The 27,720-nt window shown below is 37.7% G+C and overlaps 1 protein-coding gene across 2 annotated transcripts in view; it reads right to left on the bottom strand.

The window, feature by feature from the left end:
* Nucleotides 1-27,720, bottom strand: part of PRKD3 (protein kinase D3) — an 86,176-nt gene that overhangs the window by 17,231 nt on the left and 41,225 nt on the right. For both annotated transcript variants that reach the window (XM_023251955.2, XM_003984319.6), the window contains exons 3-12: nt 27,269-27,407; nt 25,601-25,732; nt 24,469-24,626; nt 19,133-19,325; nt 13,157-13,234; nt 10,218-10,401; nt 8,627-8,750; nt 6,874-6,951; nt 5,529-5,805; nt 2,617-2,669 (exon numbers count right to left, since the gene is read on the bottom strand). In XM_023251955.2, coding sequence (XP_023107723.1) covers nt 2,617-2,669; nt 5,529-5,805; nt 6,874-6,951; nt 8,627-8,750; nt 10,218-10,401; nt 13,157-13,234; nt 19,133-19,325; nt 24,469-24,626; nt 25,601-25,732; nt 27,269-27,407 — 1,416 coding nt within the window. The remainder of the gene's footprint in view (nt 1-2,616; nt 2,670-5,528; nt 5,806-6,873; nt 6,952-8,626; nt 8,751-10,217; nt 10,402-13,156; nt 13,235-19,132; nt 19,326-24,468; nt 24,627-25,600; nt 25,733-27,268; nt 27,408-27,720) is intronic.

Here is a 27,720-nt window from a genome sequence, read left to right as displayed (position 1 = left end):
TGAACAGTCCAAACTCAGGGGAGGACACGAGGGGGCAGGAGACTGAGTTCAATCAGGTAGCCAATGATTCAGTCAATCATACTTAATGAAACTCAAAAAAAACCTTTGGACACCACAATCCAGGTAACTCTCGGGGCTGGTGACACATCTATGTGCTGGTAGGGTTGCATACCCGGACTTCAGCAAGAGAACGCAGAAGCTCTACATTCAGAACCCTCCCAAACCGCACCCTAGGTGTCTTTAGTTGGCTGGTCCCGATTTTTATACTTAAGCTGTAATCAGAAGTCCAGAGCTTTCCTGCGTTCTCAGAGTCACTCTAGTGAATTACTGAACCTCAGTGTGGGTTCCTGGGAATCCTCTGGATTTGTAGCCAGTTGGTCAGAAGTACGGGTGACCTGGAGACCCCTGCACTTGTGGCTGGTGTCTCAAGTGTGGGCAGCCTTTTGGGAACTTGTACCCTTAGTCTGTGAAGTCTGCACGAAATCTGGGTGGTTAGCATTGGAACTGCATTACAGATGTGACTGACACAAGAAAGACAAAGTGCAAGTCTGCTTAGCAGACCCATAAGAATCTCAGTCCTGTGACAACAGCAAATGAATGTGCATAGGTATGTTTTAAGTTATAGTGAAAATTTTAAGGTTTGTAAGAATCATTTTTATATGCTTCCTAACTTTAATCAACTTTTTGTTTAACCAACTAAATTTTGGTTCTAATCAAATTAGATGAGGGGACATGTGCGATTCAAATAATAGCTGCCAGAAAAGGTTTTTTCACAAAGATCAGCTCTAAACCTTTCCCCTTTTCAGCTATGAATGTGCATGTCCCTCAAGCTCCTTCAAAGTTAGTGACCTCACGTTCTTGTTACTCCTCCTTCCCTCCCTGAGAATCTGGTATCTCTCGTACCTGCCACTACAACAAGAGATACACAGATTACATCTCCTTGAGACCCTCTATTTCCCATAGCGCCACTGGATAACGTGTCTTCGTCGCAATCCTAGGATAGGCAACGTTTATATGCTAAGAGCTAGAACAGCTGGATGCCTCTGGTGGAACATGGTGAGAGATTTTTATCAGAGAAATTTATATATAGTCAATGAAATATTTTATGACTTCTTTTTCCAGCCTTTTTTCTTTCTAATCCATGGTTGGCTAACTAGTTGGTAGGTCTGCTGGGTCTTTTTGTACAGACTCCTGATCAAAGAATAGATTTTACATTTTTAAATGGTTAAAAAAGAGAAAATAATGGTATCTTTCGACACATGAAAGTGACATAAAGTTCAAAATCAAGGGTCCATAAATGCAGGTTTATTGGAACGCAGCCATGCTCATTCCTTTCTGTACTAAGGCTGCTTTCTCACTACCATGGCAGAATCAAGTAATTGGGTGTGGTCCACAAAGCCTAAGATATTTACTATCTATCCCTTTATAGAAAGTTTGCTGGGGTGCCTGGATGGCTCAGTCGGTTAAGCGTCCGACTTCGGCTCAGGTCACCATCTCGCGGTCCGTGGGTTCGAGCCCCGCGCCGGGCTCTGTGCTGACAGCTCAGAGCCTGGAGCCTGTTTCAGATTCTGTGTCTCCCTCTTTCTCTGACCCTCCCATGTTCATGCTCTCTCTGTGTCTCAAAAATAAATAAATGTTTAAAAAAAAAAAAAAAAAAGAAAGTTTGCTGACCCCTGTTACAATCCTCAGCACATACCTACATATATACACCAGCCAAACTGAACCTATTCACTATTCCTTACAAGTCCTGTATGTCCTGCTTCTCTCTATGTGCCCATCCTGGTCCCTGTCTTGTATGTAGTAGTATTCCCTGCCCTCACCCTCTCAGCCCTTGAGTCAAAATCCCTTTCCATCAACTTGGGCACAGCTCAGGATTCACTTCTTGTAGGAAGCTTTCTCTGCTGACCCAGAAAGAAGTGGTCTCTCCCTTCTCTTTGAACTAGTCTGTCACTATGTAATAGTCTACTAACACTTATGAAAAAGTTAACTTTATTTTCACAGTTAAAAAAATCTGCCACACTTTCCTTCGTAAGGCAGAATTCCTTAAAGAAGTTATCAGCCCCGAAGTCTAGCCTGCCTGGTGTCTTTAGGCCAACTGGTCAATACTTTGGCCTAAGAATTATTTTTTTGAATTTTCTTTAACGTTTATTTATTATTGAGAGACAGAGAGAGACAGAGCATGAACAGGGGAGGGGCAGGGAGAGACGGAGACACAGAATCCAAAGCGGGCTCCCGGCTCCAGCTGCCAGCACAGAGCCCAACGTGGGGCTCGAACCCACAAACCGCGAGATCATGGCCTGAGCCGAAGTTGGATGCTTAACCGACTGAGCCACCCAGGCGCCCCATATATTTTTTTTTAATTCAAGTATAATTAGCATACAGTGTTATATTAGTTTCAATAGTTCTATATGTTTCTCAGTGCTCATCAGGATAAATGCATTCTTAATCCCCTCTATTTCCCCATCCCCCCATTCACTTCCTCTCTGGCAACCACCAGTTTGCTCTCTGTGTTTAAGAGTTTGTTTTTTATCTCTTGAACTGATTTTCACATCTTCATTTACCTATTTTAATTATCCAATTTGCATATCTTAGCTATAATTTTCAATTTTTACTTACCACATTTTCCTGGATCTGACAGTTAGATACAGAGATACTAGTAGATAAATCTTCTGTAAAACAGAAGAACGATGTATGAGCAAAGAACAAAATTGTTATAGGACTTAATAATATTAACATCTGCTGACATGCAAGTGCCCACAGTACATTAAGTTTTATAAACTGGCTGAATTAAAAATTGGCTAATTATGTTCTTTAAAAAAATTTATCCACACACATATAATACTAACCCAGTAACAGGAAACTGGTTAAATAAAATATGAAACATCCACACAAAGAAATCCTATCTAAACATTTAATGGTGTAGAGCTATAATACTGAGTTAGAATGCTATCCACAGCATATTAAGTTAGAAAGGCAAGTTGTAAGGTAGTAGCAGCATTTGATGAAGAAAATGATACTTCCGATGGGTGAGAGAAGTAGGGTTGGGGAACAAAGCCTGCTCTTTATACACTTCTATACTGCCTTCATTTTCTAAAACATAAAAAGCATGCATTACTTTAGTAATAATAAAATTTGGGGTGCCTGGGTGCTTCAGTCGGTTAAATGTCTGACTTTGGCTCAGGTCATGATCTCGTGGTTCATGAGTTCAAGCCCTGTGTCAGGCTCTGGGCTGACAGCCTGCTTCAGATTCTGTCTCCTTCTCTTTCTGCCCCCCTCCCATCATGCTCTCTGTCTCTCTCTCAAAAACAAACATTACAAAAACTTTTTTAAAAATTAAAAAATTAAAATTAAAAATTAGACAAATCTACATATACTAGCATTGAAATATATCTGATATATATGAAATAGTGGATAAAAGCCAGTTCCAAAAAGAACAAAGAGTATGACCACACTTTTCTACAAAAATAAAATATAACAATACAGCACAGATAGCATAAGCTTCCCTTCTCCCCAAAGCAAGAAATATACACCAAATTGTTCATAATGGTCTTCTGAAGGAGGAGGTATAGGACCAGGAATAAGGGGGGGGGGGGGTGTTACAAGTGTATAGGAAGGACTTCTTCATCTTATATTCCATAATGCTGTAAAATTCAAATGTTTGTATTATTTTGGTACGCAACGGAAGTAACTGACAAGAGAAAAGGGCAGCATGGGAAGTGAGTAAGAGGTTAGGTCTCAAACATCTAGAATCTTGGAGACAACTCAAAGACAATATGAAATTTCCTTTACAATCCCAAATATAAAAATTAACAAAATGTAAGCAAACTATGCATCAAAAAATGACTGTCAAAGCCTGCATTTAAAAATATTAAATCAATCTTAAAATATTTTAAATAATTAAAATATTAAATATCAATGAAACAAAAAGGCACAGCATCAACGATACAGAAGTATCTAACACTGCTTTCCAATTGTTCCGGTTTCCTAGTGTCAACGCAGATTGTTTCAAAGGCCTCCACTGTCCAGCTCCACCCAGTTTTAATTTCTATTGCTTCCCAGAACTTTACACCACAAAAAGCAGCAGCAGCAACAACAACAGTATTACCAGTGCATCAGGAACCGTGCTACGTGCATTGTATGCATTTATTATGATTCACACTTTAGATGAGAGACTGTAGAGACCAAGGTCACACAGACAGTAAGCGGCACGACTGCGCATCATTCTCTAGCACTCTCATGCAACCCTTCTGCTTTTCGAGATTCTCAACCCGAGGGAGAAGGTCCATGGATGATGGGCTAGAGGAGGTTCCCACATCCAGTTATACATAAAATTTGTATGTATGCTCCTGTATTATTTTCTGGGGGAATAGGTCCATGGCTTTAGTTAGGTTATCAGAGTTCTGTCTAAAATCCCCCAAAACTTTAGCAGCACTGTAAATATCCATTAATTCATCCTCTTAGAATCAATGTTAAACACCAAACATGGTCACGGTCATTATCTTCATCCCATTGATCACACCTGTCTCCTTAACTAGAATAACACTAGCTCTCTACCCTTCCCTTTTAGCTTTTCCTATCCTAGCCTACTTGGGATCCAAGGTCAAGATCCAAATCATGAAGTCTCTGCTTACTCCTTCTATCCATATCCGCATCCTCCAAGTAATGCATTACTCGTTTTTGCGCACTACTGCTTTATGCTGCTACCTAACGCTTACTTATGTATGTGTGTCCTATCTCCCTTAATTTCTGTGTTTCTTTCATACTCTAGCTCAGAGCCTAACATAATGCCAAGAACAGGTGCACAAAATAATACAGTTGAACAGAAATAAAGTACATGTAGGAACTGGTTGATACCTATTTCAATTTAAATATATCTGTCTAATAAATGGTGTTTCCCCAGAAATAACATAATACCAATGGCGTAAAAGTGACATTATATTATGGCTTTCATTTGATCCTTTGCAAAATTTAGCTTTTATTTTATAAATTTTGTTGGTGCAAAGAACATGTGTTTCAACAATTTTTTTTAGTATTTCTGAATGTCTTAATTCAGTTAAAAGACAGCATTTCTGGCTTCATAGATTTCACAAGTATGACATGAACCGTAATTCTTGATCACCTGTTTATATCCGACCACGAAGCAAAATACTAATACTAGCAATTTACTTTAATCCACTGAGAGTTCATGGAAACCAAAGACTGTTCTATTCCTTACTGGTTCTCTTTCCTCGAATGCTGACAACCCCACAAAGTAGGTACTATCACAGAGAGGTGAAGTTTTGCCTAAGATCACCTAATAGGTTGGCAGAGCCTGGAGAGGGAGACTGACTCTGGAACCTTTTCTTTCATACTGGGGGTTGTATGTATACACTATAACCAACGTGAATTGTATAAAGGAATTAACCCGCAGTATTGGTTACTAACGATGAAGCTTAAAATGAGCGTTAGAAATACATAAACACAACCACACCCACAAAACGCTTAAGAACCAAAGGGGGGAAAAAGCCATCAACAAGCTTATTGCTTACTGTGATCTTTCCCTTGCCCCGGAGAAGTGCAAACACTTGCTTGAGGGGTAACAGGCATGAGAGCTTGGCGAATTGCTTTTTCCCAGCTCTGTGCTACATCAACTCCAATTCCAGTGGCAGCAAGAACAGGATTGTGGGAACTGTCTCCATTGTTCTCCCCAACAAAGTATACCATAGTGTCAGTGATGATTTCAAAACAGTGTGGGTTGCTGCCTTGTGAAATGTTTGTGAAATCTTGTGGCGAAGATATGCGGAGAATTTCTGAAAGTGGAATTTCCTGCAGTAAAAAATCAAGCATTAAAAAATATAAATACATCTTTGTTTTTATTTTCAAATACGCTAAACAATCAAAGATACACATTTCTAGCAAATGCACTAAGATGAACACAAGTATGTGGTACACGGAGCACGCAGTCAAGTCTTACAGTAGTATCTGCCATCAGTGATCTGCCAAAGGCAGAGCCTGGAGCGTACTAACCCAGTGTTCCAGCCTATAGCATATAGCAGGTTGTTAGAATGCAAGGAAGGAGAGGACTGGGGAGAGTTAACCGCCACTGTATCCAACACTTGTCCCTTTCCAACTGTCATTAAATCAACTCAACAATTACTTCTCTGCCAGCTGCTGTCTGCAAGATGCAGCCCTCAAAGGAAAACAAAGCAAAAACAACAGCAAAAGGAGAATGCTAGCACAGGTTGTTCACGCACTCCATTCTGGTTCTGCCCACAACTGTAACAACTCTGCATGTGTAGTCTACTCCCTGAGGCAAAAAAAAAAAAAAAACAAAACACACCAAAAAAACCTATTTAAAAGAACCCAACCAGCTCAAAGTCATCAGTTTCTGATCTCTCTCTTAAGGATACAATCGCTCCGCTTACAATTTTGTTTGGTGTCAGTCTGTGGCATGGCCAAGTGTGGAACAAGCCAGGCAAAGAAGACTATGCAAAAGCAAAGCAGCAGCATGTGGGAATCGGGGCCTAAGATCAAATGGAGCAGGGAGAACATGGATACCACACCGGCCTCTTCTGGACAGGCAATGATCATGAACAGCCCGATCTAAATCATGGTGTCCAGAAGGAAATCAGCAGCAACCTGACAGGCAGGCCAAGACCAAAGGAACACACAACAAAAAACATCCTTTGGTAGCAGGGCTGCTGTGGGGGGTGAAATGGAGGGTGGGGGAAAACTGTTTCAACAAGGAACTCAAGAGTGACTTATAAGCGATATTAGGCAGAGTCATAATACACAGTATATGCCAATATAATAACTAACAAATATTACTTTAATATACCTGGAAAACATACAATATTTTAATGTATGTTATTTTTTTAAATGTGGAATCTTTACCTTATAATACTTTGATCCAGATTCATTTTGAAATAATGTGAGACATTTGCTGTCCAGTCTCCAATAATGCCTCTTTCTCTATAAAATAAAGGGCATACAACTGTTAGGTATAAAAATAATGATTCTTCCAAAGTACCTGTGCCTTTCTTTCCTTTTCCTTTCATTTCTACTCATAAGTTTGTATGTCTGAATAGGTTTAAAATTCACGGGGGTCAAAATTCTGCGAACAGAAAAAGGATATGTAGCCATAAGCATACTCGAGTCCACCCTACCCCACGTAAGCAACGGTAGTAGGTTTCTGGGAATCCTTTTAGGGAACTTTATGTGAGCACGTGCAAATACACGTGTGGTATACATGCACTGATATGTAATTCATCTGTAGGCTACATTTCTAATTTACCTATTGGCTTGCCAGGTCAAAAGATATGTACACATGTAATTCTCCTTGACAGTATTAATTATCCTACATATGATTTGATCCAATTTATAGTTTTATCAGCAACATGAGTACCTATTTACTCAAACCTTCACTAATCTAGTATGTCACTAAACTTTTTGATCTTTGCTGTACTGATAAAAAAAAAAAAAGGTAATTCAGTGAAATTTTAAATTGTACTGTTTACTAAATATGAGATCAAGCTCTCATCTTTAAAAGTCATTTGTATTTTCCTGTCTGTGAACTCTGTAGATATTATTTGCCCATTCTTTGTTTGTATTTTTTTTGAATCAATTTGTTGGTATCCTTTACATATCATGAAATGAATCCTTGTCTAGCACATGACTTCAGAATACTTTTTTCAGTTTGTCATTTGTTGTTGCTTTTTTTGACACGTGGCTTTTTTTTTTTTTAATGTTTCTTAAAATAATTTTGTAAAATGAAGATTTTGGCCGTTTTAAGTTCATAGCCTAATTAAAGGGAAGGTACAGAGATTTCTCATATATCCCCTGTGCCCACACATGCAGAGCATTCCTGTGACCTACATCCTTCTTCTGAGTGGTACATCCACTACAACTGATGAACCTACACTGACACATCATAATCACAAAGCCCATAATTTGTAAGAAACCACCAGTCTTCCAAAGTATCTATACCACTGCATCCCCATCAGCAATGAATGAAAGTTTGTGTTGCCCTACATCCTTGCCAGCATTTGGTGTTGACAGTGTTCCAGATTTTGGTCATTCCAGTAAGCGTGTAGTGGTATCTCACTGTTGTTTTAATTTGCATCTCCCTGACAACATATGATGTGGAACATCTTCGTCATATGCCTGTTTGCCATCTGTACAGATCTTCTTTGGTGAGGTATATGTTAAGGTCTTTGACTCATTTTTTAATTGGGTTGTTTGTTTTCTTACTGTTGAGTTTTAAGTGTTCTTTGTATATTTTAGAGAAGTCTTTCATCAGATGTCTCTTTTGTAAATACTTCCTCCTAGCCAGTGGTTGTCTTATTCTCTTGATACTGTCTTTCGCAGAGCAGGAGTTTATAATTATAATGAAGTCCCTCTTATTATTTCTTTCATGGATTTTGTATTTGATGTTATATCCCCAGACCTCTTCTGAATCTCTACTGCTCTACTGGTTTGTAAAGATATTTCAACGTTCTGTCTTTTGAGAACTCTTTACAAATGTAACTACAGTTCCAATATACTTTGTCTTAATACATATTACATCCTCATTTTGATTTTAAAAATGCACAAAATAAAGTACGTAACAAACTTTCACTACCATATTAAAATATCTGTGACTACTGACCAGGGTGTCCCTGCTGGTGTAATGGACCATCCACCCTTCCTTCACCATCGTGCTGCTCTTCCTCTTTGTGTGCTTGATGGACTGTACAACCCTCATCAGCGGAATATTACTGCTTGTTGACGGACTACAAAACATTTAACATTTATGATAAAATATTGATAATTTGAATTTTTAAAAAATCCTATGAATACTGTAAGCTCACTGGCCTTTTTAAAGATAACTGAGCTAAATTTTTTCAAAATATCTTACAGAAATAGGTTAAGAAAAAGATATTAATCCTTTCATGATGATACACAGTTGATTTATAAAAGACTAAGGCAATCCTGAAAGTCCTCATTATGTGTCATCAATATTTTTTGGAAGGTCCCAACACAAAACAATGAACAGAGCAGAAAGAATCTTCCCCAACTGGAAGATCTGGAGCCTGGAAGAGGGTCTCATTTGGGACTGCTGTTGAGAAAGGTTCTTTTGCCCTAGGCAGCATGATTAATTAGTAAATTCGTAACAAGGTAAAAAGCAAGTATACCTATTCACAAAATCACATGGTTCAAATGTCAAATTCCATTTTTCATGTTGTTAGGAAAAAGTATTTCTAATAGATACTAATAAAATGATTTATAGCTACCAATTAAGACAATAAAAGAAAGTACTGCGTCAAATCAGGTAATATTGAAACATGGGTCAGAAACAGCACAGCTGGAAGTAAAAGAACAATTTGACGGGATATGTGTGAAGAATACATGGTTTTTCAATTTGAATCTCAGTTAAATATTTTCTCTTAAATTATGAAATATTCATGATTAGGAAGCTAGCTAAGTTCTCTTCACAGTCTCCAAACTGGGTAAACAGTAAGTTTTAGTTCATAATGATAATGATAATAGCTGTAATCTAATGACAAGCCAAAATGAATAAATGACCACTCAGTTAAATGATCCATTTTCTCTAAATACTTCTTTGTTGCCAGTGAAGAACAAAGCCTGCCAAAATATTCACATTTTATTACAAAGTAGTGTATCCTACAAAGCTGTATACACAAAAAACTGTATTTCTATAAACATCAGGGGATATTTATAAGTTTTATAATCCAATAGCATTTTGCAAAGTGCTAACAGTCTAATTGTGGTAAAATGAAAACTGCCCCCAAATTTGTCACCATCATCTCTGTGCAACATTCGGCAGGGCAATATTCTCTGGGCAATATTCTCACTGGTGTTTCTAACGTCTGATAATTTGCCTAAATGAAGAAGCTGGTTGCTTTAATTGATAGTTTAATTCTGGCACCTTGTGGTGGCTGTTCCACAGCCAGATATAATATCTAGACTACATTTAAATAAAGCATTTTTCTCTTTAACAAGGATTCTCATACTTTCCCATCTTGAGTAGATGGCAAGAGTGTATAATTTATTTCAGAAGAGTGTATAATTTATTTCAGAAATACTGTGGTGCATGTAAAGGAATTAGCAATACTTTAACTGGATTGTAAATTACATTCTAGGTTCCATTGAAAGAAATGTGGCTTTTTCTTTCTTAATGAAGCACCTGGACTAATCCTGCATTTGGAAGTAGCTTGCAATACACACACGTGCATTACCTGATGGTTTTCACAGCTTCCTCATCTCTTTCCACATCAAGATCAGACGGATCCAAGAAGAACATTTTATCTTCTGGAGGAGATGGTTCTTCAATGTCATCCAAGCCCCGGCTACCATCACTGTTCATGTCACTACTGTCAATATCCATTGGTATATCTGTATCTGTTCCCAGACTGGAAGGTTCTGGCAAAGTTTTAAATGAATTCAGAGTTTCATATTAATGGGAGAGCAATACATGTAAATAGAAAAAGTATATGAAATGTGAAAAAAAAGGTTTTAAAACTCTTAATGAAAATAGGAAAATATCTTTATGGATAAAGAGGTATTTAATTAAGGAAGATATAAAATGCACATACCCTAAGGCAGAAAATTAATTAATTTGCTTAAACAGAACTTAGGGGCGCCTGGGCGGTTCAGTCAGTTGAGTGTCTGACTTCGGCTCAGGTCATGATCTCACAATTCGTGAGTTCGAGCCCCGCATCAGGCTCTGTGCTGACAGCTCAGAGCCTGGAGCTTGCTTCAGATTCTGTGTCTCCCTCTCTCTCTCTGCTCCTACTCCGCTTGCTCTCTCTCTCTCTCTCTCAAAAATAAAAACATTTAAAAAAATTTTTTTAATAATTAGAACTTAAATTTCTGTATGACAAAATATACTAGAAGCAAGGCAAAAAATTAGCCACCACTATTGTATGTTGGGTTAACTGGTCCAGGGCAATTTGTTGGGGAAAGATAAATAGTCTGTTCCAAAAATGGTGCTGGGAGAACTGGATTATCTACATGCAAAAAGGTGAAACTGGACCTCTTTTGTAAACCAAATACAAAAATTAACTTAAAGTGGATCACAGATCTAAATGTAGGAGTTAAATCTATAAAACTCTTAGAAGAAAACATAGGAGTAAATCTTTGTGACCTTGGGTTATGCAAAGCCTTCCAGATAGAATACCAAAAATATAAGTGACAGAAGAAAAAATAAAGTGGACTTGATTATAATTAAAAACTTTTGTGCTTCAAATGATACCTCAAAAAAGCAAAAAGTCTGCCCAACAGAAGGGAAAAAAGTATTTACATATCATATATCAAATAAGGGACTTGTATCTCAAATGTTTAAAGAACTCTTAAGACTCGATAATAAAAAAATAAATAGCCAGTTGAATGGGCAAAGGACCAGAGTAATAGATATTTCCCAAAGCAGATGTAAAATGACCAACAGGTATGTGAAAAGATGTGCATATCAATTAGCCATCCACGAATGCAAATCAAAACCACAAGGAAGTATTACTTCATACTCAGTAGGATGGCAACAATCCAAATGACAGATAATAACAAGTGGTGGTGAGCTTTCAGAAAAACTAGAATCCTCATACACTGCTGGTAAAGTGAGTGTAAAATAGTGCAGCTGCTTTGGAAAACAGTTTGGCAGTCCTCAAAATTTTAAAACACGGAGTTACCATATGACTCAACAATTCCACAACTAGGTATCTACCCAAGTGAAATGAAAACATATGTCCACAGAAATTGTACTCAAATTGTTCATAGCAGCATTATTCATAATAGCCCCAAAGTGGATACAGCTCAAATGTCCATCAACTGGCTGGTGAACAAATACATAAAATGTGGTATCTTCATGCAGAGGAATGCTATTCATCAACAAAGCAGAACGAGTACTGATACATGTTACAACATGGAGGAACCCTGAAAACATTAAGCTAGGTCCAAGAAACCAGTCACAAAAGACTACATGTTATGATTTCATCTGTATGAAAAGCTTAGAATAGACAAACCCACAGCGGTAGAAAGTTGATTAGTGGTTGCCATGGGCTAGTGGGGAAGAACGACGAGTGACTCCTAATGTGTATGGAGTTTCTTTTCAGGGTAATGAAAAATGTCCTAACACTGGACTGCGCTGATAGATGCCTAACTTTTGAATAAACTAAATGTGCCAAGTATGCAAAGTTTCTCAATAACACTGCTTAAAAAAATGATAATCCAGAACTCAGAGAAGGTATTTACATCAAGTATAACTGACAAAGAACTATTAGGTAGAATTATCAATAACTCCCTGCAAATCAGTAACAAATAAACAGAAAAATGGACAAAACATGTGAACAGATAATTTATAGGGGGAAAAAAAAACCCTTAAGAACCAGTAACCATTTGAAAGATGTTCAAACTACTTAGTATACATTAAAACCAATATAAATAGTATTTCATATTCATCTGTCAAACAGTAGTAAAGTACAAAAATACATGAACCATAAATCTGGAGGAAACTTTAGTCTATAGCAAAGCTGCATTAATTCAGAGTAACCCAAATGAGAAAACCAATCACGATCTGTCAATGGTGTTAAATAGCAACCATAAAAAACATGCCACAGGGGCGCCTGCGTGGCCCAGTCAGTTGAGCGACCAACTCTTGGTTTTGGCTCAAGTCATGATCTCATGAGCCCTTTACTCAAAGGGCTGTTCTTAGGTTTAAATATCAATGTATGTAAAGAGTACAGAACTGTGCCTGGCACACAGAAGCAGTCAGTATTAGAACTATGAACACCTCTAGGGACAACAGCAGGGTGTAAAAAGAAGTATTTTATGTCTAAGGATGGAAGAAAATATGCAACACCACTGGCAACATTAGACTACAAATGGTAGGTGGCTATAGGAAAAATGAGAAGGCATAAATAAAATAAGATAAGATAAGATAAAATAAAATAAAATAAAATAAAATAAAATAAAATAAAATAAAATAAAATAAAATAATAAAATAAAATAAAGTGTACCTTTACTGATTATCTGTATTTTCCTTGATTATTAAATTTAAAAAGCCAAAGTTTAAGAAACAAAGTAAACAAAATAAAATATGCAAATATAACCTTATACAAAGATATACACAAAAGAACTGTGACCTTTTCTGATCGTTTAGGCAAATTAAGAAAAAGAATTTTACCTCCATTGAAAGTGACTTCTCCAAGACAGTCTCTTGGTACTTTTGATGCACAGCGTTTATGGCAGTTGAATTTACAATCTGAAATAAAATATTTGGTTTATTAATGTATGTAAAAAGTCAGGCAGTATCAGATATGCTTAGAGACTTTTTAAAGTTTTCCTTTACTAAGAACTCAGGTCTTGGAATAAAGGTCTGGTTTCAAATTCTGATGCCACCTCTTAATAGGTATTCAACTCCTCAGGGTTCCATTTCTTTTTTTTTAATTTCTTTTTTTTAAGTTTTAATGTAAATTCCAGCTAGTTAACATGATGTAATATTAGTTTCAGGTATGTAATATAGTGATTCAACACTTCCATACATCACCCAGTGCTCATCACAATGCACTCCTTAATCCCTATAACCTTTCCAATACTTCCCCTACCAACCTTCCCTCTGGTAACCATCAGTTAAGATGTTTAACTCTATAGCTAAGTCTGTTTCTTGGTTTGTTTCTATTTTTCCCCTTTGCTCGTTTGTTTTGTTTTTTAAATTCCACATATGAGTGAAATCATATGGTATTTGTCTTTCTCTGACTTATTTTGCTTAGCATAATTCTCTCTAGCCCCATCTACCAAGTGGCAAGATTTCATTCTTTCTTATGGCTGATTGATATTCCACTGTATATATATGCCGCATCTTCTTTATCCATTCATCAATCTGTTGATAATGGCTGTTTCCATAATTTAGCTATTGTAGACAATGCTATTATAAACATAAGAGTGCATGTTACCTCTATGAATTAGTGCTTTTGTATTCTGTGGGTAAACACTTCTGGTGGGATTGCTGGATCATAGGGTAGTTCTATTTTTAACTTTGTTTTTTTTAGTCTATTTATTTTTGAGAGAGAAAGCACGAGTGGGAAAGGGGCAGAGAGAGGAAGAGAGAGAATCCCAAGCAAACTCCAACACCGTCAGCATAGAGCCCAACATGGGACTCAATCTCACAGTTTGTAGGATCATGACCTGAGGTGAAATCAAAAGTTGGACGCTTAACCGACTGAGCCACCCAGGTGCCCCTATTTTTAACTTTCTCCATACTGTTCTCCAGAGAGGCTGTACTAGTTTGTATTCCCACCAAAAGTGCAAAAGGGTACCCCTTCCACCACATCCTCACGAAAACTTGTTTCTTGTGTTGTTGATTTTAGCCATTCTGACAGGTGTGAGGTGATATATCACTGTAGTTTTGATTTGTGTTTCCCCGATGATAAGCGATGTTGAGCATCTTTTCATATGCCTATTGGCCATCTGTATGTCTTCTTTGGAAAAATGTCTATTCATGTCTTCTGCCCATTTCTAATTGGCTTACTCATTTTTTGGCTGTTAAGTTGTATAAGTTTTTTATGTATTTTGGGTACTGACCCTTTATGGGATAGGTCATTTTTAAATATCTTCTCCCATTCCATAGGTTGCTGCCTTTTAGTTTTGATGATTGTTTCCTTTGCTGTGCAGCAGCTTTTTATTTTGACGTGGTCCCAACAGTTTATTTTTGCTTCTGTTTCCCTTCGGTCAGGAGACCTATCTAGAAAAAAGTTGCTATGGCTCATATCAGAGAAATTATTGCTGTGCTTTCTTCAAGGACTTTTATGATTTCAGTTCTCACACTTAGGTCTTTAATCCACTTTCAGTTTATTTTTGTGTATGGTAAAAGAGAGTGGTCCAGTTTCATTCTTTTGCATGTTGCTGTCCAGTTTTCCCAACACCATTTGTTAAAAAGATTGTCTTTTTCCCACTGGATATTCTTTCCTACTTTGTCCAAGATTAACTGACCATACAGTTGTGGGTTCATTTCAGGGTTTTCCATTCTATTCCACTGATCTATGACCACTAATTGGCAGGAGAAAAAAATGGCACCAGCTCCTTTGTTCCCAGAAAGGGCTCTTTGTGAACTCTGCTTCTCAGGGGCATGCTCCAAGAAGAGCAAATAATCTCCTCACTGTGTGCCCCAGGCATTCTTCAGATTGTTGCTTCCACAGTCTGCCCCCAGGTTGTTTGCCTGTCTTGTCTCTCTCTGAAGGCAGCCCCAGTACCTCTAGACTCCCAGAGTCCAGTCTGCTGATGCTTAAAACTTCAGGCTTTAATCTCTGCTGACTGCAAGAACTCAAGTAATTCAGCCCCTCTTGCTTTCCAAGCCAATGGATGAGGAAACAATCTCCTTGGGCATTCCCTTGTGCATTCTCTCTCATCCTTCTCATGACCATGGCTCCCTCTCCTCCACAGCAGCCAAGATCCATTTCTTCCCTAAACCACATCCCACACTTCCATCCTTCTTCATTGTGGCTTCTTTTCTACCTTTAGTTGTAGAGTTTGTTCTGCCAGTCTTCAGGTAGATTTCTGGGACATTTAGGATGCTTTGATAATTATCTAGTTGTATCTGTGGGATGAGCGAACCTAGGTTCCTCCTACTTTGCTGCCATCTTCCCCAATTCTTCTAGGGCTCAGTTTCTTTATCTGTAAAATGAAGCTAATACTATTCATATAACCATTGCCAAAATGTTGCTGGCAGCTCCATTAACTCATACTCATCTTTCCATGTTCCCCTTGACAGTTTCTCAGGCTGACTACTTTCCAATATATGTCAAGCACTTACTTTCAGTTCCTAATTATTGGGACCTGGTGCATATGCAGAAGAGAGACTGAGATTCTACAAGCTTTTGTTAGGAATTAGTAAGGGCTTTCCTATACAACCTTGTAAGGAAAGGCATGAGCTTCTCATGCACAACGTCTCCCACCTTTATATATAGTTCTCTTCAGCCTGCAAGAACATCAGAGTTGATAGCACTGCAGATGAATGTCAGGTACAAGCTATTCGATACTACAAGTAACTCAGTGGTTCTCAAACTCTGGTTCCCAGACCAGCAGAATCAGCATTACAAAGAACTTGTTAGAAATGCAAATTCCTGGGTGCCATTCCAAACCTATTACATCAGCAGCTCTGGGAGTGGGGCTGAGAAATGTGTTTTAAAAGTGTTTTTTAGGTGATACCAAAACTGAGACCCTCTGCTATTACTACTGTCTACTATGCCCTTCCACCTTGGAATTCCATCTTCCAGCAATATCCAGAAGAAAATAATTTCAAGTCCTGACTTAGAATGATTTTTTAGCCCTTGTGATTCAAGAAAGTTCTGGGTATCACACCAATGGCATAAGGTAAAGGTTATTATAAGAAAAAGTCCCAGGGGCGCCTGGGTGGCTCAGTCGGTTAAGCGTCCGACTTCAGCTCAGGTCACGATCTCGCGGTCCGTGAGTTCGAGCCCCGCGTCGGGCTCTGGGCTGACGGCCCGGAGCCTGGAGGCTGCTTCCGATTCTGTGTCTCCCTCTCTCTCTGCCCCTCCCCCATTCATGCTTTGTCTCTCTGTCTCAAAAATAAATAAATGTTTAAAAAAAAAAATTAAAAAAAAAAAAAAAGAAAAAGTCCCATGATTAATAATTTGGTGGGTGACCCAACTTGTATTAAATAACACTGTCTTTTTAAATGAAAGGCCCTAGAAATTCATATATGATATTAATATTAACATCTTCCATTTATCTTAAGTAACTGATTTGCTTTTTATCTCATGAGGTATGCAAACTGTAACAATAACAAGATTTCCATTTTCGCTTTGAAAATGTAGAGCCAAATTTGTGGCCTGTCGGCAGCAAGTAGGTAGGTTCTAATGGCAGGCATTTTTATTTCTCTGTACTCTTACTCATGTTCTTATTAACTTGTTCATATTTTCTTATATTTTATATATGCTTTCAAGCTGTCTTGAAGTTTTAATATTACAAAGCAGAAAATAAGCAGGTGATGGGGCACGTGGGTGGCTCAGTCAGTTAAGTGTCCAACTTCAGCTCAGGTCATGATCTCATAGTTTGTGAGTTTAAGCCCCTACATTGGGCTTTGCACTGGCAGTATGGAGCCTGCTTGGGATTCTCTCTCTCTTCCCCGCTCTCTCTCTCTCTCAAAATAAATAAATAAACTTAAAAAAAATTTTTTTAAACAAAAAAACAGGTGATTGAATGAGTAGCTGCTCTTGGAACTGTGTATCTTCTCAAATGATCCAGCGTAACTGTTTTAACTAAATTACTGTTTTCTTTCTTAGCTTCACAAGTGGATGAAAATGACTGTTTTACTTTTTAATATCCTAATTCATATCTTAAAAATATAGAAATCACTGGGGTGCCTGGGTGGTCAGTCAGTTAAGAGTTTGACTTTGGCTCAGGTTCATGAGTTCAAGCTCCACATCGGGCTCTGTGTGGACAGCTCAGAGCCAGGAACCTGCTTCGGATTCTGTGTCTCCCTCTCTCTCTGCCCCTCCACTGCTCACACTCCGTCTCTCTCATAATTAAATAAATATTAAAAAAACTAAAAAAACAAAAAAGAAGTCACTGAAATAAGTGATTGTTTCTGACTGATCATTAAAATAGCTTAGTTATACAGAAATATATATATTTCTGAACCAATACATGCTACTTTCTGAACCAATACAAGCATGAAACATTATTTTTTTTAGAGCTAAGAAATTAAATCAATAACCCAGTGGCAGAGTTAACTGGTTTTATTTCAAAATTCATCAATCTACATATTTATGTTAGATCCTCTACAAACTATCGTACTGCTCTGCATATGGTTTTAGAATGTTTCTGTTCTGTTCAGCAGAGCAGCACTACTTACAACCTTTTCTAAGATTATCTGTTGGCTAGAATTTGTACATCTGTTATTAATGTTCTTTCCCAAAACATTCCTTAGTGGCTGCTTGCCAATATACTTTAGTGTTGATATTTTAAAGTATTAATTTATATATTAACTCATATTTAAAAGTAAGCTGTTGAAATAAAATTTCAACATTTAATTATGCCTGCCTGATAGTTATTAACTACCTGGCAAAAAACGCACAACCTGTCCTCTATCTGATGTTCTCCCATGTTGCCATATATTGCCAAGAAAAGTTTTCTCATATACTTAAGTTAAATTTATGTACAATTATTTTATTCTGTATTGTAAATAGGATTTATTGTTGCAAAGACCTCAATTCTAATGTTTTATTTATATAAAACTAGATAATTCAATTCCACATCACTTCTATTATATAAAAAGTATGTTACCAAGAACCGTTAAAATAATCACATAAAAATAAGTACATAAAATTATAGACAGGCTACTTACACCCCATCCTGGCTCAATAATTAATAACACATTTTAAACTGTTTTGGTTTTCACTATATTGTTCAGGAGTGTTGTGAAGGAGATATGAAACAAATGTTAAAATCATCTTTAAAAACATAAAAAATAACACAACTGTAGGAAAAAATATTCCATTATTCTATTAAAAGCCTGGTTCAATGAGAGATGTTTTTAGAATATCATGATAGTATTCTGGGTTAGTACCCGAATATGGATAATCCCTATCACATTTCCAGTGGCTTCTACTTATATTCTTCCTATTTCAGTATGATTAGTCTCTGGAATAACAGTTTTGGTACAGCTTTCCTAGCTACATAATTATAAATAAAAACAAGAAAACTCTTGTAATATATTTGTGTGTGTGTGTGTGTGTGTGTGTGTGTGTGTGTGTGTGTGTGTGAATGTTTAAGGGAAAGAGGAAAGCATTATTTTATATTTTGGGTAGCATTTGGCTCTGGAATCAGAAAGACTTAAGCTCAAATATCTTCTCACCTGCTTACTAACTGCCCCATACTGATAGGTGTAGAGCAGCCATACCTTACAGATCCAAATTCTAGCTTTTCTGTATTGTAGTTCCTGGTACATAGTACATATACTGCAGAGAGCAATAGTTGTTGATAAATATGAATGTCTGTGTATGTATGCATTTTTTTCTTTTTTTAAATTAACAACTATGAAACCAATTTCTTTGCCTATGCTTCTGAAATATAAATATTTTGAAACAAATTTCCTAACAAAAACCTATGAATTTTATTTAAGAAGAACATCCAATCCTACCTTTACACTGCATTCCTTGGCGAAAGAGGCCTTTCAGTAACCGCTTGCAGTACTGACATATTGTGGGGCGGGTGTAAGAGTGAACAGCAAATGTGTGTGGAACTTTTACTCTGCACATTACCATCTTTTCCATCCAGATTGGGCGACCACTCCAAGAAGGAATTCTCTTACTTGGTTCTTGGTGAACATGTGACTAAAACATAAGTAATTTCCATAAGTATTAAGTATATTAAAAACAAAGTATTAAGAGCAGGACTTGAGATCAAAGTCATTTATTTTGAACACTAAAGCCAAAAATCTAAAAATGTGCATCTCAGCAGTTTCCTCTGGAAGCTTAACTTACCATCACTTGAATGTGAACAGTGCAGATTTTTTTGCTATTATTTATACCAAAAAAAATTTTTTTTCATCCTCACATATGTATATTCATTGATGAACTATTTGCCAGACATATGTAGCGTTTTACAAATAAAAAACAAAAGCCTTAAAATGAATTTATGACATGTTTAAATCCCTTGAAAAACCTAACCAAGAAATGAATCATAATCATGAACCTTTCTGAATAATAATAAATTCAGAAAGTTTATTGTTCATGTTGAATTACTGAACATGTCTAAAAATATTTTGAAATAAGTCTTGGTTTTTCAAATGTATTTTTACAAATACTAAAATATGTTTGTTAAAAACTTAAGTCTAGGGGCGCCTGGGTGGCTTGGTCAGTTAAGTGTCCGACTTCGGCTCAGGTCATGATCTCACGGTCCGTGAGTTCGAGCCCCGCGTTGGGCTCTGTGCTGACAGCTCAGAGCCTGGAGCCTGTTTTGGATTCTGTGTCTCCCTCTCTCTCTGCCCCTCCCCTGCTCATGCTCTGTCTCTCTCTGTCTCAAAAATAAACGTTAAAAAAAAAATTAAAAAAACAAAACAAAACTTAAGTCTAATGATGATGACATAAAAAATGGCAGATACAAAATTAGCTAAAACTTTACCCCTCAGTACTGATGCTTTAGGAAGCCCCTTGATATTTTAAGTATTTTCTAGTTATTTGGGCTTTACTCCCCCAGAGGAGCAAAGAGGAAAATTAAAGATGTTGATTAAAAATTTTTGTGTAACCTGAGAGATAACTAGATTTTTCTAACTATGATACTTTCTATATGTACAAAGAAAATAATCAAGTTAAATTATAGGCCAGTTCAATATGGCTCATCCCATTCATTCAGCATTCACTGATTATCATACTACAGCCCAGACCCTCTGCTGTGTATTGCAGAAACAAAAATGAATACAGTATAGTCCACATTCTCAAGCACAAAACACCTATCATCTAGACATATTATAGATTTTGTTGTAGCTGCTTGTATCTTCACTGCCAGAACTGAAGTCCTGAGACCTTTCATGCGCCTTCCATAACTTGTAATATCTAACTCAGAGAAGTTGAGTCAACCCATAAAAGCAAAAGAAGCCAGAAGAAACCTAGAGACAGAGAACTGTATGAAATAAATGAAGGGAAGAAGAAAAAAAAAAAAGACTGTTTGGAAGAAAGCAGGAAGAAGGTTAAGAAGAAACAGAAAAGGACATACAAATGGAGAAGAACATTATAAAAAGAACACAAAAATGGATAGTTTTTCACTACTATGTAGCCACAAATGTCCCAAAGCATATTAGGAAGCAGTTTAAGAAAAGTTACAAAAACAATGTTAAAACCCAAACCAAACCTGCTTCAGCTCTCAGGATCTCCCGCTCTAGCCTGGCTCTTTTCTTCCACCGTGACGCTGGGTACTGAGCACCGCAGCGATCCTGCAAAGCTAGTAATGGAAGCCAGCGGGAACGAGAAACAGATGTTGTAGGCTTTTGTTCACCCCTGGCTCCCTACTCTAGTGGTGATTCAACACTCTGCTCCTCTTGCTCCTGCTTCTACCACTTTCGGTTTGTCTCAAGTTTAAAGCACACAAGATGGAAGAAGATCGATTTTGCCAGCCATCATCAAATATGTAGGACACCCCTGTAAGGAAGAACTGTCATAACAAATCCCTTCATATGCCAGTGGCCAGCGAGTGACTGACTGCCTTTGGTCAGGCCCTCCTGGGACTGGGTATTAGGGACATGGTACAAAGCATGTGTGCAAGGAGCTACTCAGGAGACTGGGCTACAGCAGCCACCTAATTTTTCATGTTTAGTACAAAGTTACTTAAATATGAAAAAACAGGCTCAAAGGGATTAGTATTACTTAAATGCAAGCATTATAATCAAGACTTAGCCCTAGGTCTTCTGTCTGTGGGTTTTTTGGTTTTTTTTTTTTTTTGAGAGAGAGAACATGTACGTGATAGGGAGACAGAGAGAGAGAAAGAATGAATTTCAAGTAGGCTCCATGCACTGCACGGAGCCTGACACGAGACTTGATCTTATGACCGACCGTAAGATCATGATGTAAACCAAAATCAAGAGTTGGACGCTTAACTGCCCGCACCCCCTGCCACCTAGGCAGGCGCCCCTAGCCCCAGGTCTTCTCCATGAAAGTCCAGTCCCATCTTTTTCCCATCTCAAACACACCTGAGCATAGGCTACAATCTCATCAGGGACCATGGTTTACCACTCTTTTGAGTGAGGAAGGCAGGAAAGGTATGGAAGACTGAACCAGAATTTGGAGGAAGGAGGATACTGGTAAAATTACCTGTGGAACATTTGGTGAAAATGGGACCACTAAGACTAGAGTAACTAGAGTGAAAGTTCTTCTCTTACCTTGATTTAATGGCCCCTCTTTACAAACTACTAAAATTCTTACTTCTTTATTAATGAGAAGCCAGAAATTCTCTAAAAGTAATCCGATTATTTCCATGGCATGGGTTTCAACTAATGTCTAAAGTGAACATTTGCCTACAAAAACTTTATAACATGTTGCCAACTCTCAATCAGATGTAATAATAAAAGCAATAAAAGCATTCAAAGGGGGGAAATTCCCTAATTATACATATTTGACTTTGGAGTATTATTCAGTAAAAAAATGCCTCCACTTTTATGCATACGCTTAGTTCCAACAGTTTCTACCTTGATTCTGTCCTGTCCTGGCCCCTCAGGCCTCTGCCCAAATGTACTGCAAGGAATATTCCTCCTTCTCATCTCCAAAGAGCCATCATTCAAGTCTGGTCTCTCCAGTCTTAGTGGTCCTGTTGTAACCAAATTCAGTGACCATCTTCTAGTCCCAAAGACTAGCTTCTGCTCCTCTGTCTCTTTACTCACTTCCCTTACAATGACTTCAGGCACTGCAACAGAAACTGCCTTCTTACATGTAAACAATGACAACCCCAGAGTCAGATTCAGAAGTTTCTATTCCCACCTGGCCTTTTTTCCAACTTATCTCAGTGGTCAGTGAAGTTTAGTATCTCGACTACTCAGAAACTTTTCCTCCTCACATCTTATCTCAGAAATCAGGATGAGAGCTGCTATGCCTTCCAGGACTGTGGTGAGGATTACATGAGAAAAGACGAGTAAAGCATCCATCATGAAGCCTGGCACGTGGAACTTAGGAGGCTCTCACCGGGCAGCCATTTGGAGTCAGCTCTTCTCTAACCTTTGTTCAGATTCAAGGCTGCACTCATCTCCTCATTGGTATCGCCTATACTCCTTTAGTGTGTCCTCTTTTCCCACGCTTCCCTCTGATTTTCCTCCATGAGCTCTTCTCTTAGTGTACCTTTTTCCTTTTTGAGACTGCATGCGTGGACTGATAGAAGCAGCCTTTTTTCACACATTCCACTCTACAGTTTCTACTCATTCTACAATACTCTGCACGATCTAACCAATTCAAACATGTCACTCTACTTCATACACTTCCCTAAGGAATTTTCATCTTCAGGATAAAACAGAAACTAATGAATTAAATTTAACCTGATTCATCTGCTCTGTCCTATTTCCTAATCTAGTACTCCTCATCTAGGGGGAGCTGGCATCCCAGCATCAGTTGTGGGGCTCTTAAAACAACACGCCTCTATCCTACAGACCCCATTGCGACCTAAGTTTCCTGTGTAGTTCATATATAAAATACACTCACTTTTCAATCACCAGTCCTTTCCCAAGCTCTCGTATATGTTTCTAATAACTCTTTGCTCTCAGTTCTTATGCCACAGCACTCTTTTTTTCTAAGTTAAACATCTCACATTAGTGCTAAGCAACAGGGAAATATGGGATTTTTGTGAAAGAACTTCAGAAGCTTTTATTCTAAGGTGCCTCAGTATAGCAAAATCTTGTGACCAGGATATCAAGCCAACAGCCCAAAGGCTTGGTTTTGCCATTAATTTATGGAAGACCAAAGGGGTTACAGAAACAACTAAATGATAAGATTGCAATCTATGGATGGAGGTCACTTTAAGTACTATCAAAAGAACAAGGGAGTTATTTCTTTCTCTCTTGATCTACTATTTTACTCTTCACGGGTACAATACATTAGGAAAAATCCCTGATCTAAAAATAATTAAATCTGGATTTAATTCTAATGTTGCTTACGAATTTGCTCGGTGACTTGAGTCAAGGTACTACTTAACCATTATAAGTCTCAACTATCTCATTATGTACAGATCTACTAAAATATCTCACTGGAATATTGTGATAATCACTGAGTTCATTCATTCACTCATTCTTACATCACTGAATATAACATATTCAGTGAGTATAACATATACAGAGTATAACATATTGTGCTGGGCACGGTAGGGCACACAAAAGACCATGAGCATTGTCTTCTCTAAACAGATCATGAATTCCTTGAGGACACCATGATATTAAGGTAGAATGATATACACACCATTAGACAGGTCTGAAAAGTGGTTTGGCATTCGACCAATAAAATAACTTCTGGGTAAGAGGAAAATTCAGGAAAGGCAGCTGTTGAGCTAGGTCTGAAAAAAGCATGGAGGAGGGACACCAATAAGAGCAAAGGGAGAGGGAACAATCGGGTGTTCAGGGAATGCTAAATAGAATGGATTGTTGGAAACAAGAGAATATATAAAGGTTTCCTAGTGGGGAGCGATATAATCAGAGTTGTGTATTAAGCTCTAGTGAAATAAGATGATCTGACTGTAGTGTAAAAGATGAGGTAAAAGTATGGGAACCAGGATACTGGTTAGGAGGTTAACACAGTGGTCTAAGTGATAATGTGGTCCCAAAGAAGAGAATACGCAACTCATTACTACTGGTAAACTCTGTCTCCAGTAATATATTTTAATTTTCTTAAGTGTAGGAATGTTTGTAGTCTTTAGTGTATAATTTATGTCCTAGGATGATGTCATATACCTCATAGAAACATAAGGAACAAGTAGTAAAATGCCCTCTTATTGCCTTAAAATACATACCTCCTCTGTGGGAAGGGGTACATATTCAGTCTGTAGGAGTCTTGGAACTGAGAGGCCAGGTCCTGGCAGAGATACATTTGATAGACGTCTCTTTCTTACTCCACTACAGTTATTTGGAATCTTGAAGGCACATCGTTTATGATAATTTAATCCACAGCCTAAATATATTTTAAAAGGTAAAAAAATAGATTAAAGAAACTTAAATATATAAGTATGTTACATAAAAAATAGATGCTTCTTGGGGCGCCTGGGTGGCGCAGTCGGTTAAGCGTCCGACTTCAGCCAGGTCACGATCTCGCGGTCCGTGAGTTCGAGCCCCGCGTCAGGCTCTGGGCTGATGGCTCGGAGCCTGGAGCCTGTTTCTGATTCTGTGACTCCCTCTCTCTCTGCCCCTCCCCCGTTCATGCTCTGTCTCTCTCTGTCCCAAAAATAAATAAATGTTGGAAAAAAAAAAAAAAGATGCTTCTTTTATTTAATTTACTTTCTCTGGCAGCAATAGTTATCCTAATTAAGAACCTGAATGAAAAACTAAGCAGAAGCCAAAAAATTCAGTGTAAATTATTGGGCTCCACCCCAGACCAACTGAATCAGAAATTCTGGGGATAGGTCCTAGCAAAGTGTGTTTAACAAGTCCTCAAAGTGATTCTGATACATGATAAAGTTTGAGAACAATTAGCTTAAAGCACTTCAGCAAACTGTAGACTGTGTACCAAATTCCTCCCATGATATGTAAAAATTGTATGAAATCCAAATTTCAGTGTTCATAATTAATTTTATTAAAACATAGCATGTTGTTCATTTCTCTACATCTTGTTTATAGCTTCCCTGGCCCAAAGCAGATTTAAGTAGCTGTGACAGAGACTATTAACCAATAATACTTAAAAATTTACTCTCTGGCCCTCTGCAGAAAAACTTTATTGACCCTCCACCTTAGAGTACTCAGAAGACTAATCAGAAATGTGCACCTGCTTCCTACCCCTTAGCAATTCTAATGTAGAAAAACTAGATCTATCCAGTTCTAAACACTGGTTACTACCTAGTCACCAACCAATGATCTTATTCTTTCATTAACGATTAGAGAATGCAAATGCAAAATCCCCTTTCAAAAGACACCAAAACTCAGAACACATACCTTCACATTTCAGTCCTTGACGTACCAATCCCCAGAGCATCTCACCACAATAATCACAAAAAGTAGGAGCTTTGTAAGAATGTACATAGAGAGTATGTGGACGAATCTGGAAGTCTTCTACTGTGGCCAAAGCTTTTAAAAAAGACAAGTACCAAAATAAAACGTATATCTGCAATTACAATAATATTAAGAATGTTGACCATACTCATTTATGTCAAAGTATGTTGTATCTTTTTTTCTTTGTAAGTTTCATTCATCATAAACTATTCTCGGCATTTAATATTGTGGGTTTCAAACTATTTTAGGAAGTTCCTCAGGTCCAAATAATTTGAGCTCCAAAAGGAGGTCTGTGGGTAGATATTTCAATCTCCAAAAGAATATTCTCATAGTGACAAGATCACAAATAGTTGTTAGGTCTAAAACTGTTTAACTTATAACACACTGGGAAATAGAACACTAAAGTAAAAACAAACAAACAAACAAAAAACAAAAAAACCCATAAAACTGTGGAACTTAACCTCAATGGTAAACACTCTGAGTTCTAACAGGATCTCAGTATAAGCTCTTTCCAGAGTCTGTTCTCCATAGTCCTGGTAGTTAAGAAAAAGAGACTCTAAAAAACAGCAGCTATTGGGGCGCCTGGGTGGCGCAGTCGGTTAAGCGTCCGACTTCAGCCAGGTCACGATCTCGCGGTCCGTGAGTTCGAGCCCCGCGTCAGGCTCTGGGCTGATGGCTCGGAGCCTGGAGCCTGTTTCCGATTCTGTGTCTCCCTCTCTCTCTGCCCCTCCCCCGTTCATGCTCTGTCTCTCTCTGTCCCAAAAATAAATAAACGTTCAAAAAAAAAAAAAAAACAGCAGCTATTAAATGGGAAGGATCGAGAACTAATAAGGAAAGGTGAGGGGAGAGAGGATCTCAAGAACAGGTGACAAAGATGAGTCTGAAAAGAGGAAAAATTGGTGGCAGGACTCTGAACTCTTGGCTGGCTTTCCTTTTCCTTCTCTTCCTTCCTCTCACACCCTTCTCTCTCTCCCTCCCTCCTTTCCTGTCAAACAAGAAATTCTGCAGACCTACTAGGTGCACTCTTTGTTCCTTTACATTCCTCACTAAATCCTGCCCACCTGCTATTGGATGAGATCAGAAACAGAAGGAGCTAAGGAACAACAGGTGGCAAGAATGGGTGGGGGGGGAAGGAGGGAGGTAAGAAAATGTCCATTGAGAACACATAGGGAAGGAGCATTATTTAAATCATGGGAATGATCAGCACTGCAGTTTTCTCTTCCACATCTTCATTACTTCTCCTTTTTTCCTGATTTTCTTTTTTGAGCCTCAATTCTCTTCCATGCTCTTCATAGAAATGGGGATAAGCGAACTGAATTTTAGTATAATTGTTTTATTTCAATTTATTTCAAAGAGTATATATTCTTCTGCCAGTTCAAATGATAATTCCCTTAGCTTAGTAACACTCAAACAATTCAGGGCTTATTCTCCTACTGTGTCATCTGTGATATAACCTTCCTGAAAGTAAAAATCACCTGGTAGCCATTATAATAGATGAAAGAAGTTAAGCAACTATAGTATAAAGACTAAGTATAACAGAACACAGCATTCAGCACAAAAAATAATGCTTGTTGGGAAAAAAAAGGCAACAAAATAAAAGAAGCTACTTACCTGAAAGAACAACTTCTACTAGGTCTCCTTCATGTATTTCATCTGCTGAGGTAATCAGCTGCAAAATATTTTCTGAGTTCATGTCATGGCGAAAGAGAAGAATTTTGTCATACATGCCAAAGAATCCACACTCTGGAAACTACAAGAAAACAGTCTTATATCAGTATACCCACAGGTTTCCAGTTTTATAAGTAAATGTCTCAATCTTATGAAATAATTTTAAGTGTAGTTTTTAGCCTAACACGGTCTGAAAACAATTGTATTAATATCTAAAAGATCAACCATGGACTCAAGCATCCTTGGTTAATTGTCAAGCTCAAAAACAAAACAGCAAACTTAAATATAATCATTATCTTTAGTAAAAGCTCATGTCTCTTAAAAACACAGGATTTCTTTATTCAGTTATGGATGAAGAATATAATCTTGAACTTAGCTGCTACTCTATCTCACAC

Source organism: Felis catus, chromosome A3, assembly GCF_018350175.1.
Source record: "Felis catus isolate Fca126 chromosome A3, F.catus_Fca126_mat1.0, whole genome shotgun sequence".
Taxonomy (NCBI): domain Eukaryota; kingdom Metazoa; phylum Chordata; class Mammalia; order Carnivora; family Felidae; genus Felis; species Felis catus.
Note: the sequence above shows the minus strand (reverse complement) of the source record. Positions and strands in the feature narration are given on the sequence as shown.